Below are 12,684 nucleotides of genomic sequence, written 5' to 3'. Positions count from 1 at the left end.
ATATTCTGCAGAAGTAGTATGTCATCCCGGGATGTTTCGTGTACTGGAAAAATAATTTTTATTCGCATACTGCATACTGGATACTGATTTGGGGCCCAAGAAGTACGACAGTAGTATGTAGTATGAAAACACAGCCTATGTTTGCTTTGAAGTTTGGTCTTCAAACTAGATTGTCACTGCAATGTCGCATGCCTCCTACATAGACATCAGAGAACTATTTAAAAATATTTTGGAAATGCATTCTGTGGCACCTTTAACTAAAACTGAAACACTGACAAAACAATATTTCTGGCCATTTTGCACAAGACTTCCACATAACTAACTTTTACAAAATATGTTTTTATGCCATATACACAGTGTACAGTGGAATAGGATACAGTGTGCAGTTTACAATTTATAAAGTTAGTCTGATAGCCATTATAAGGCTTTGTGTAACGTGTGATCCCTCCCCCCCACATCAATCATGGCCCTGTTGGTTTTGTTTTCCTTTCCATATGCACTCTTACGTAGTTTCCACGCCCATTTTCAGCCCCTTGTTTTGTGTCATTAGTTTCACCTGTAAGTAATTAAGGGTTATCTGGTTTAGTATTTAGATGCCCGCTTTTGTTTCCTGAGTTTCTGGTGATTGTTTTTATGTACTTGCGTCTCAGCACAGATTTATGTTTAAGTTCTGTTTTCTCTTAGGTTAAAGATGTACGTTTAAGTTTTGGTTTAGTTCTTTAGTGTATTTACAGTCCTTGTGCGTAAGTGTCATGTGGTGTGTTACTTTGCGATTTATGTTTTCATTCTTGAGTTTTCTAGTCCTTGTCCCAGTTCATTGGAGTAAATGTATACTGTCTTGAAGTTAGTTCCTCGGTTAGTCATACGTGTTTTCGTAGTCTGAGTTGTAAGATTTATGCTGTTGTCTGTTGCAGTGTGTTGTGTCAAAGTCATTCCGGAGTGTTATACTTGATCTTTGTTTATGGTGTTGATTTTCTTTAACTGATTTGGTAGAAGTGTGTTTAGTAGTTTCCTGCCTAGTGTGTGCTTGAGTTGTCTTCATGTGTTTTTTACATTTTCTAGATTTGGTGTCTTTTGGTAGTTTGGTTAAGTTCGTAGTAACCTGATTTCGATCTATTGTAATTGGAGTATTGTTGTGCATTTTGTTTGCTGTTTATTCATTATGCCCCGTCGCACTCGTAAGTCTAAGTCTGGTCTGACAGTCGGTTGTTTGTCTTTCGTTCGCTCCTCCGAGAGCTCGGAGGAAACCCACGCAAACAAAGGAAGAACATGGAAACTCAACTCAGATAGGGACTTGAACCCAAGACCGCAGTGCTGAGAGGCAAACGTGCTAACCACCAAGCCACCGTGCTGCCACACTTTAATTTGGAAGCCGCTGATAACCCAAATCTGATAACCCAAGTCTGTGTGATCACTTTTTCATCTGTCACATGGTTAACATGGTTTTAGACTAAGCATAACTAAGCATAACCCAGAGATGCATTTAACTCCTTTAATAAACTGTTCGCCTTTGGCTAACTTACATGTGCCCATGTCTGAGCAGCAGTCACAGACACTTGTAGTCCAGGTTCCAGAACTATAACTTGTGTGGGCCATCACTGTAACCTGCTGCTGGTGGACTGCCATGGCCGCTAAGAGGGAGACAGAGGGATGGTGAGAGAGAGAGGAAAAGATAAATGAGACTGGAGCAGACATTTTAGACATGGACTAGGCTACAGCCAATACCAAATAAACATACAACTCTGGTGAAGTGTGATTTGGTGTAATACACGTTTTCACATCACACTCCAATGTTATACAGCTAATGAAACACACGTCCATTTATCTTTGTATTTACATGCGTGTACAGTCGGGAGAGAAGGGGACAGACTACCCAGAGCATAGACTTTGTCACATTCACCTCCACCCCACCTGTCAGTCTGGTTTTTGTATTCTGTCTAGTGCCGCCTCTGTTGGTCATTGTTGTAAGTACTGTGTGTGAAGTCCTTGTAGTTAAGATTGTTCAGGCTTCAGCTATGGAACTTCTGTTCATGTCTTTGTTACGTTCTGTGTTTGGGTTTTGTGTCCGTGGTATTTAGTTTTCCTGATTAGAGTTCTTTGGCTTGTTCTATTTCTATGTACTTTGTGTAGTCCTTGTGCAAAACTTCTTGTCTTTATGCTTAGCTGGTAATGCTGTTTTGTTTCTATGTCTTTGTTTAAATATATGTGAGAATTTTGTTAATGTGTATTGTTATTGATTGCTATATTGTTTCGTTTGATGTATATGTGTCGGTGTGTAAATACAGTAAAGATTCACACCTGTGTCACACCTCAACGTACCCGTTGTTACAGAGATCTGCTTTCTCAAATAAAACTGAAGGTTTTAAAAAAGAAGAGCCTAAAAGGAGAACCAGACAGATACGACGTTGACTTCTGAGGTATAATATGCTAATATGTTTTGCGTTTTGATAAACTGTGGAATACTGGCAGGGTAAATCCAGCTAGACTGATACGATGAGGTCCAACTATACGGGAGAAAATGAATACAGAATACATTCGTGTTTGGGCATCTGCAGCTGCTTTTATGGGGTTTTTATTTTCAACCTAGTCATCCACTGGTGACCATCGATGCCGGAGTGCGTAATCACGTGTGGTTAGTGCGCATGTTCCAATTGATGATAGCTATCCGGATCACAAGTGCATGCAACATCCTGTTTACTGTAACGGTGACGGCGCGTATTTTACTGTTTGTTTCCCACTCAAAAACAGCGGCACTTGTTTATGACCATGGTGTCTTGGAATTGTAACATGGGGCCTTGCATCTATTATCCCTCTCCCCCTCGGTGGGGGCAGGGAGGGGGAGCAGTGCCCCCTGTCACAACATCCTTGGCCTCCCCTAAGGCTACTAATGCCAAAGAATTTTTAGCGAATTAGACTAAAATTATCGGGCTGCTACCACTGCCAGTGAGAACTGTACAGTAGGCAGGAAATGTTGAAGTGAAGAGAAGTAGGTCACTGTGGTGGAATTGATGGCACAGAAGTTGAGGTCTTTATATTAAGCAGTATTTATTCGATAGCAGGAGAGTTGCGAAATATAAAAGTATAAAAGTTCACACAGCAACTCTGAACTGTCTCTCTCAGTCCAGTTTCTTTATTAGTCAAAGTGTGTGTGTAGAAAAACAGGATGCCTGTGTCCCAGTAGCTGCTATCAGTTTCCCTGGTATTCAACCTTGGGTGCATAGAAACGGATAAGCAATGTTATCTCTAACTCTGCTACTGCACAGAAGACTTCAGTCTTACAGAAAAACATCTTCAATATGGTCACAGTCAGTGGCGTGCACACATAGACATCAGCACCAACTCTGCCCTTTATCAACGAAAGTGCCCTTTTGAAACTTCGTGTTTTTTTTTTTTAATTATCATTTTACTGAGGTCGGTTTGAAATGATCTTTTGAAAATCTTAGCGATTAAAAACAATGCCCTGAAATGCACCACCACCTCACACACACCCGACCTCTCTCTTCCTTTGTCACACCAGATGCGCTGCAACAGCAGTTCAGTTCAGCGAGTGGAAGGAAGCGTCTTCAGCACAGCACGCACGGTCACAGATAGGCGGCTTCTCCCGTGCCCCACCAGCCAGGTCACATACATATCAAGTCAAATCGTACCGTTTGCCCTCTAAGCCCAACGTGAAATCATTTTCTTGTGCAGTAAAATGTCTCATACAGCACCAAACTACTCAGCATTTTTAGCCGACTGGTCACCTGATAAACTAGTCGCACTAGCCCAAATCAGTGATAGATAACGTGAGGACGACCACATACAAATAATTAATGTAGAGTTTGCAAATCTATGTGTTAAGGTGAAAGTTTTCTGTTGTATAGGTTTTGTTAGGCAACATAAATTAACACATTCGTTTGTGAAAGAAGAAACGGGAAGTTCCCCATTACCTGTGAAAAATGTCCATCTGCATTCATGTAATGACAACACACTTAATTGTAGGCCTATATTGATTTACTAGTCGCAAAATATATGCAACAAGGCCTGCAGACAGTGGAGGGTAAACAGAAGTTAACTGAAGGATATGACTGTATGTTGGATATGAATTGTATCAGTTGGCTGCGTGACTTTTTTCCATTGAAAACTCACGTTTAGAGAATGTGACAAATAAAAGTCAAATTTCATTCAACATGTGCTTGTAATTTTTTGTATAATGAAGAGTTCCACATGCGCTAAAAAGTGCCCCCCCCCGGGCACTTGCCCCCCAAAATGTCTGTGCACGCCACTGGTCACAGTTATTAGTAAGCAGTGCAAGCAGTACTTTTCACAGACTGCGCTCTAGTGTCTGCATGGACATGATTAACATGAATCACACGTTAATATAATCAATATTTCCTTCACATTACATACAGTTGTACTGCTATTGATTGGTACTAACGCTAATAAGGATTTCAGTAACATTAATTGATAACGACCTAACACACACAGGCTGTATTGGTGCAAGTAAAATTCACATCTTAGTGGACATTTGAATGTGCTCGTGATATCAATGCATAGAATCGTATGACTCAGCATGTTCTAACTTTGCCCATTGCTAAATCGTCTTAAAAATTTTATTTTTGTCTTTTAGACCCTTACCTTTTTACCGTGACGAATCCACAAGATACGTTGTAACGCTGTAACGTCGTGTGCTTGTGTGTGGCTTATTAGGGAACCCAAATTTCCTTTGCCCAGTGTGCAGCTTACCACTTACCTAAAAACGAAACTTTTTTACTAAATCTAAAAGCCACACCTTCCTCAGTTAGCGGGGGCTACTCGTGCATTCATTGTGACACCACGAACTTTTATAAAAACGTTTGTTTCTGTAGCATTTATTCAATGGCTATATACGAGGAATATGATGATATCCTTGCAAACAACTTATAATTGGTAATTGCATTTACCAAGATTCGTTTCGCAAGGAAAATTACGCTTGACACTGATGTGATGAGATGGTTTAAAATGGTCAAAGAAGTTTTGAAATCGCCTGTAAACGTAGATCATAGCAATCAGGGTTCAAACAGCAGTATAAATCTGTTAATCTCTCTCATCAGCAGACACACTAAATATCATTGTTCGTATTGAGGATCACAGACATGGAATAATAAATTCCCTTACAAGAGAGAATTTTCGATGCACTGTAAATTAGCGAAGTACATGATTTTCAAATTCTTTTATGGGGCTGTAAAGCATGTACTGGGGCCAGATGCGTTCATGGCGTGCATGGCGCTTGTTACATCGCTTTCGATCTAGAGGAAATGAAAGTCACCAAGTGGCTCGCTGGAGAGTTCGGTGCGATCTGACATCTGTTCTGTTTAAAATATAAAAACTTGAATCGCTCGAATGCCGTTAGGGATGAACGTATCAGTGGGTTAAATTTGTAAAATAAACAAATGCAAAAATATAAATCTAAACGAAAGCAGCTTTATGAGTAGGGAAATGCACAAAAGGACACTGTCGCTGTTCCACGAAAGAAATCGCGCAAATAAAATAAATAGATTCTAATGTTGTGGCCATTTTGTTAACAAATTCTTAGTGTAAGGGAATTTGTGATTTACTGTCTGTGACCCTCAATCAGAACATTCTGTTCACGCCTTTGTGTCTGTCTCTCAGATGCAACTTCTCTCTTCCTCCGTCTCTCGTACTTTTGCACTACCCCTAAATCCAGTCTACTGTACCTCCTCCCCTGCAGGAGAGCACCAAGCGTACATGTTTTATTATTCTTACCCACATCGTCTATCTTCTGTAGGCTACTATTTAACTAGATGTATTATTGGACTTTGGAACTCTTTCCTGACACCCGTGTGTTGTGATTCTGTTCTCCTGGTACCAGCTACGGAACACTGAGGGCTGAACACATTTATAATCTTGTTTATGAACACTACGATCTACGTCTAGAGATTTCAGAAAACTAACACTTATAGCCTATCGATTATGTTACTAGATAGCAAACTATCGCTGCCTAATCAAAACCTTGGCAGTATAAATCAAACCAACCATGATAGCCAAGCTAACGGTATCTAGTTACTATTAAAGCTTTGTGCAACTTAGGTTAGGGTTAGGGTTTGCTTTTGAGAGCTTAACATAGTATAAACATCAGACAGCCTGTTTAAGCACTACACACTTAATCTTTTTGTCCGTTGAACGTGGCGGATGAACAAAGCTTTTTCTAGGGAAGTGGGTAAGGCTGGCAGAGGGACAAACCACAACATCTGTTCATCAACCACAAACCTCCCTGTTCACAGTGACACGGATGGAGGTGTTTCCCTCAGGGGCACATAGTTAATGACCAGGTGGGACCTCTGCCCATGTGGAGGTAAGGGCTTACTTGCAGCACTGCAAAGGAGGTGACATGCTTGACAATGTCCGTGTGCATCACTGGCCACCAGTAACGAGCACTTAGGAGTTGGGCTGTATGCGTGGATACCCTGAACCCAGTGAGGTATGTGCCCTGGAGACAAGAGCAATTTACATTTAATTAACATGTAATTAACATGTAATATTTGAATGAAGTTTAAATTAATAAAGGGTACCAAGATAAACGTAGCGTGCGTCATTACGTATGCCTCCATCTTTGTTATTTCAGAAGCCTTGATTTATGTTACCTGACTTCAGAAAGTTTGCTCCTTCATCTGATTAATCCTGGTGTTTGTGTGCATAAATGACTCATTATCATGCAAACATATTGTCACGTAAGGCTACGCCCCCCTCTCTTAGCTGTCACTTTAGTTCCCTCTTCCTCGTGTCTGTGTTGTTCCTTGCCCGTTAATCCCGCCCTGCTTTTCTGTTGCCCTGGTTTCCCTCTGTCTGCCACGCCCGTGTCGTTATTGTCTTCACCTGTGTCTAGTTTACTTCCATGTATATATACTCCTGTGTTTCCCTAGTCCCTTGTGGGTTATTCGTTCTATTGTGGTTTGTTCGGCTTTGTGAATATTCAATGTTATCGTTGTTCTGGTATTTCATGTCTCCGTTGTTTTCTCTCAGTTCTTGTTTCCCTGCCTGGTTTGTTTTATTTTGTGTTATCGTGCCCCTGTATCTGTCATGTCTGGATGGCTCTCCGGTTACGACTCCTGCCTGCCCTGTTGACCATGATTATGGAATTCCCCATATTAAATCTCGCTCCTCTCAGCGTTTGTGTCCACCTCCTCGCTCCGCAGCATACACAGCGTTACACATATGAATGCAGATCAGAACCCATGTACAGTGTATAACTTTGAAGTTCAATGCTCTCCTTCACCTCCATGTCTAGCTGCTGCCACAGGTTGTCATCTGAGGAAAAAATAAAATTATTTCTGTAGAGGTACGTATGTGCTGATGTGACCTAAATATCGACATATGACGTTACAGTTCAGTGGTTCTGTTACTTCCAGGCACGGACGTAGTTTTGGGGGGGGACGGGGGGGACATGTCCCCCCCACTTTTTCAAAAGCCGGTTTTGGTCCCCCCCAGTTTTTACAGTTAAAACCAAATATTTAAGTAGCGACGAAGTCATGTCCCCCCCACTTTTTAACGGTTAAAAAAACAATATCCAAATAGCGACAAATCTAGCACTAGGATCATGCAGCTCCGAGCTCCCCCCCCCGCTCAACAATTTTTGTTCACAGCGCTCAACAATTTTCATTCAACCCCCCCCCCCCCCCCCCCCCCCCGCTCAACAGTTCGCCACCCCAGGTTGTGTCCCCCCCACTTATGAAATCAAAACTACGTCCATGCTTCCAGGACCGGTAAAATGTGGAACAACTGGCCAAACGAAATTTGCATGGTATTGCAGCACATATTTATTCTGAAATACAATTATTGCACAATTTTGTAAAGCTTCCGTAAAGCTACACCCCCTTCTAGCTGTCACTCCGGTCCTCTGATCCTCGTGCCTGTGTTTCTCCTTGCCTGTTATCCCGCATTGTCGTTTGTGGGGGGTGGGGGTTGGGGGGGGGGGGGGGGGGGGGGGGTTGGGATTTTAGCGAAAGTAACACTCGTGACGGAGTATGTTTTTTTCAATAGCGCTGAAATAAATGCTCCGGTTTTAAATTCATTCTCCCGTCAAAATTAATAAATATTTGGGTCCGGATGGGATGGCATTTGGGTCCGTATCCAGTTAATCAGGAATGAGATTGGGTCCGGACAGGACTGCGTTCGGGTCCGGATCCGGACCGCGGTCCGCCTGTTGGTGACCTCTGCACTTGACTGACCAGTGGGGAACCGTCAGGGCCCTCTATGCTCTCTCAGAGGGCCTAAAATATTCTTAAAACATAAATATGTATTATATAATTTATCCAATTTATTTTATCTACTTACAGTTTGACAATCAACATCTAAACAATTACAAAAATATAAGCAAATAAATTATTCACCCGTGTCTATTCAATCTGTGTTGGAAGGTGAGGGGTTAAGTGGAAGCCTGTGAGCCTGTGTCTCCCTCTATCAGGACTGTGATGCCCGCTGTTCGTTTACAGAGGGCCTGGCAGTTATAATTCAGCAATACCAGTTTCAAATGACAGTAAAATTGACCAATCATATCTTCCGTCTTAGTGGGCGGGCTTAACTGTATGATAATTTCCGCCCGCTGTGGCAACGCTAGCTGTCGTTAGTGTACCACCGCTAGCTAGTTTCGATTCATTCCTTTGATGCGCTCATGCGCGTTGTTTACATATTCCGCTCCCGAGGAACACGGAGCTGTGAACCTTATTTTGCATAAGAAGTTATCTAGTACAGATATTGTTTATTGCGTTTCTAAAGCTGTACTGTTGTACTGTTATTTATTATTCTTTTTTTTATTGCAGTTAATTAGGAGAGGAAACTAATTTTATTCGGGGGGGGTGGGGATGTGAATCACGGTTTGCTACTGAGACTGACCATTACCAGTGTCTGCTTTTGACAGTCATTCACTTACATCAGGGGCATTTTAATCAGCAAACCAGGCTGGTAAACAGGGCAGCACTGTGAGAACCTGTCCCTTTATCTTATTAGCATTCCCAGTTAGTTCTGGGATTTCCTTGGCTACAATGTCACATTCCTAGAATAGACTGGCTAAACCGCATCATATGCTCTTGGGGATCCACCTGTCAAAACCTCTGTTTGAGGGGCCCTGGGGCTGACATCAGGTCCCCTAAGCCAAACAACCCAAACCTTTCTCAAGTACCCCCTGAATACCAAGACCTCAAAGAGGTTTTTAGCCAAGAAAAGGCCTAGTTCCTCCTTAACCACAGACTTTATGAAATAACCGTTGACCCGATTCCAGGCACTAGTCCTCCTATAGGCCATTTATTTTTATTGCTGGCACCCAAATGTAAAGCTATAGGAGTATGTACACAATTCACTGGCTACAATATTAGACTGCCTACTTCCCCCTACTGGGGCTGTTTTTTTTATAATATAATATATTAATTATCTGATGGATACATGCACTGGGTAGTCTTCATGTTTTTTTTTTATTTCAAGCATGTATTCAGCAACCATTCTGGGATTCAAGAATGTGTCATCCCTGGGGAATAAAAAGGGCAGCTAAAAACCTGCACACATAAAAACATATAAAAACTAAACCAAAGAACCTCTTTATTTCTGTAGAGGTACGTATGTGCTGATGTGACCTAAATATCGACATATGACGTTACAGTTCAGTGGTTCTGTTACTTCCAGGACCGGTAAAATGTGGAACAACTGGCCAAACGAAATTTGCATGGCATTGCAGCACATATTTATTCTGAAATACAATTATTGCACAATTTTGTAAAGCTTCCGTAAAGCTACACCCCCTTCTAGCTGTCACTCCGGTCCCCTGATCCTCGTGCCTGTGTTTCTCCTTGCCTGTTATCCCGCATTGTCGTTTGTCGTCATGGTTTCCCTCCATCTGCCACGCCCGTGTCGTCAGTGTTTCCACCTGTGTCTTGTTAGCGTTGTACATTTATAGTCCCTGTGTTTCCCTTGTCGGTTGTCGGTTGTTATGTAATGCAAACGCTGAGGAGAGCGAGATTTATTAAAGGGAATTCCATATTCGTGGTCATTGAAACAGGCAGGGGTCATAACGGGAGGGCAATCCCAATACGACAGATAAATAGGCATAATGACACTATGGGTAGAACAAAACAAGGCACGGTGACAGAACAGACAGGAACGAATACTAGAATGAATAATACTCACAACGGAACAAGACAGAGATCGCAAAGATCAAACAACCGAATAGGGAAACACAGGGACATTTGACCTTTTACTTCCCAAGACAGTTTAGCGTATTTAGCTCTTATTTGTGTCCATCTTGCAAACACTACAATCTGCATGATTTTCTGCATGCTGCCGATGCAGTGCACTACAGTGCACAACAATGAACTACAGTGAACTAGAACACTACAATGCACTACAATGAACTACGGTGAACAAGTGTACTATACAGTGCCCTGTGTGGGCCAGTGAGGCTCAGAACTGAAATCAGAGTGTTGTTCCAAACATGTCCCTGTTTATCAGACCCACTGTTGCAGACTGATGTTTATGCAACAAACAAGAAGGCCTGTGATTGCTATGCAAATTGCACACTGAAGAGCCTCCTGATGGCAAATCTCAGTCTAACTCAAAAGTCATCATTCTGTCACTTCATGAGTGTCTGTAAATGTTAGTGTTAATGTGAATGACTTCTGCCTTTTTGGGTATGAAAAAACATACCTAATATTTGTGATTATATAAGTATTCCATAATTGAGAACTTCAAAGCTTCCCCTAGATAGTTTTTGCTCAAACTTTGCAGTTTTTCTCAGCATGTTAGTTTTGTCTGTTTTGGTCAAAGATTAACTATGACAGAGTTTCTGCAATATGACTCGGAACAGTGATAGTGGTACCCATTTAATCATTGTGTCTTGCCGTCAGATACTGTCAAAAAGTAAACATTTTAAATTATTATTTAGACACATGCAAAGAATCATTTGAATCCAGTTTTACATTGGAATTAAATGTAGGACATATTTGACTTTCTTTATCTGTTCCTGCTAATGGAGTTTTGAATCACAGAGAATTCTTATGCATCTGTAGTATTTGAATGCAATTGTGACTTGTCAATTTTAAGCCTGTCAAATGCCTTCTGAAAACTGATTTGCCAGTGTGAATCACAATTGTAAGGGAATTTGTTTTACTGTCTGTGACCCTCAATCAGAACACTGACATCCTTTCTCTCTAACACTAACTTTCAATCTCTCTCTCTCTCTCTCTCTCTCTCTCTCTCTCTCTCTCTCTCTCTCTCTCTCTCACACACACACACACACACACACACACATTGTTTTTATGCCCTACACACAGTGTCTAGAACAATATGCACTTTATAATAAAGTTATTGTTACGTCTGGCTCCGCCCTTCGTTCCAGTAGTAACTTTTTAGTGCATAGTAGCGACATAGCATCAACTAACACTACAATTTCCAGTACATGTCTGAGAAAAGGAGGTGTTTGCTCTGCAGTATGGTTTTAAAACGCAACATTACAGTGGCCCTGAAAGCCCATCTCTGTTTGTCTGTCTATCGAAACATGCGCATGCATATGCCAGTGGCACCAGCAAACCGGTGCTGAGAGCGACACACACAGCACAAGTAGATGGAGAAAGAGACAGGACCCGCGAGAAGAACAGTCCCCTGACCTCACGCTGTGGCCATATCTGCAAAATATGACACACTTCGAATCGTCAGAGAAAGGTACGTTTTTAAAGGTGTGCTTGGCAATGCCAAAACCAAACTGTCGTCGACCTCTAAGACGTGTAACACCAACCCAAGAACCCAGATTCAGGTGACTCATTCAATTCCTTACTGCTGAAGACTATAATGAAATATTTGCGAACGCTTTTTTTTCTCAGGACAAATTAGCGCTGCAGAGTCCACATTCTTTGACAACCTCCCATCTGAGAATGTCTTACTGTTTCTTGCCATTTTGGAGGATATTCCAAAGCTGGTCCTGACTGCTGCATCGCTGGATGAGTGGAGCTCTGTAAATAAAATACTTGCTGCCTTTGCGGTTTATTCATCTTCGGATGCCCGTGCCCACGTGCCCACTCTGAATCAGTATGAATCTATCTGCATCCCTTGACTTCAGTAAATACATATTTAGAAGTACATGTCGTGTTAAACATCTGTATTCACCATAAGTCTTTCTTTTTTTAAACGTTTTAAATAATGTTACTTTGTCTTTTAGACCCTTACCCTTTCCAGTAACAAATCCCCAAGATGAACTTGGCCTAGTGCTCTGTGTACTGACTTTGTTTATTAAATCCACCTAAATCACAAAGTTCCACTAAATTGAAAAGCCACACCTTCAGTTAGCGAGGGCATGTCAGCTGATACTACTCATGCATGTATCCCCACCACAATTTGAACACTGACTAAATTACACTATAGACTGAATGTTATCACTGTGACACCAATAAACAAACGTCTTGAAATTGGTAATTGCATTTCTCAATATTTGTTTCGCAAGGAAAATTACGCTTGACACGGATGTGAGAATGTTCGCTGTACTCTGTAAATAGAATTTTCGCTGTACACTGTAAATAGGCTACATGATTTTAAAATTATTTTATGGGGCTGTAATGCTCGTTTTGGGACAAGATGCGTCGAGCCTGCCTGGGAAAATACACTAGAGGGCGCTGTCGCTCTTCCACAAAAGAAATCGCGCTATATATACAAGAAAATTGATGCTTA

The 12,684-nt window shown here is 41.6% G+C and overlaps 1 protein-coding gene and 1 long non-coding RNA gene across 2 annotated transcripts in view; one reads left to right on the top strand and one right to left on the bottom strand.

The window, feature by feature from the left end:
* ponzr1 (plac8 onzin related protein 1) overlaps positions 1-4,759 on the bottom strand; it is a 9,224-nt gene extending 4,465 nt beyond the window's left edge. The window contains exons 1-2 of the mRNA XM_076987400.1: positions 4,618-4,759; positions 1,524-1,631 (exon numbers count right to left, since the gene is read on the bottom strand). Coding sequence (XP_076843515.1) covers positions 1,524-1,626 — 103 coding nt within the window. The 5' untranslated portion in view covers positions 1,627-1,631; positions 4,618-4,759. The remainder of the gene's footprint in view (positions 1-1,523; positions 1,632-4,617) is intronic.
* A 1,095-nt stretch (positions 4,760-5,854) lies between these two features.
* Positions 5,855-12,416, top strand: LOC143488642 (uncharacterized). Its single transcript, XR_013124477.1, has 3 exons — positions 5,855-6,460; positions 11,541-11,685; positions 11,844-12,416. It is a non-coding gene; the product is annotated as an uncharacterized LOC143488642 (long non-coding RNA).
* Positions 12,417-12,684: the final 268 nt, after the last annotated feature.

The sequence above is a fragment of the Brachyhypopomus gauderio genome, unplaced genomic scaffold (genome assembly GCF_052324685.1).
Source record: "Brachyhypopomus gauderio isolate BG-103 unplaced genomic scaffold, BGAUD_0.2 sc52, whole genome shotgun sequence".
NCBI classification, from domain to species: domain Eukaryota; kingdom Metazoa; phylum Chordata; class Actinopteri; order Gymnotiformes; family Hypopomidae; genus Brachyhypopomus; species Brachyhypopomus gauderio.
This window is presented reverse-complemented; position numbering and strand designations above follow the sequence as displayed.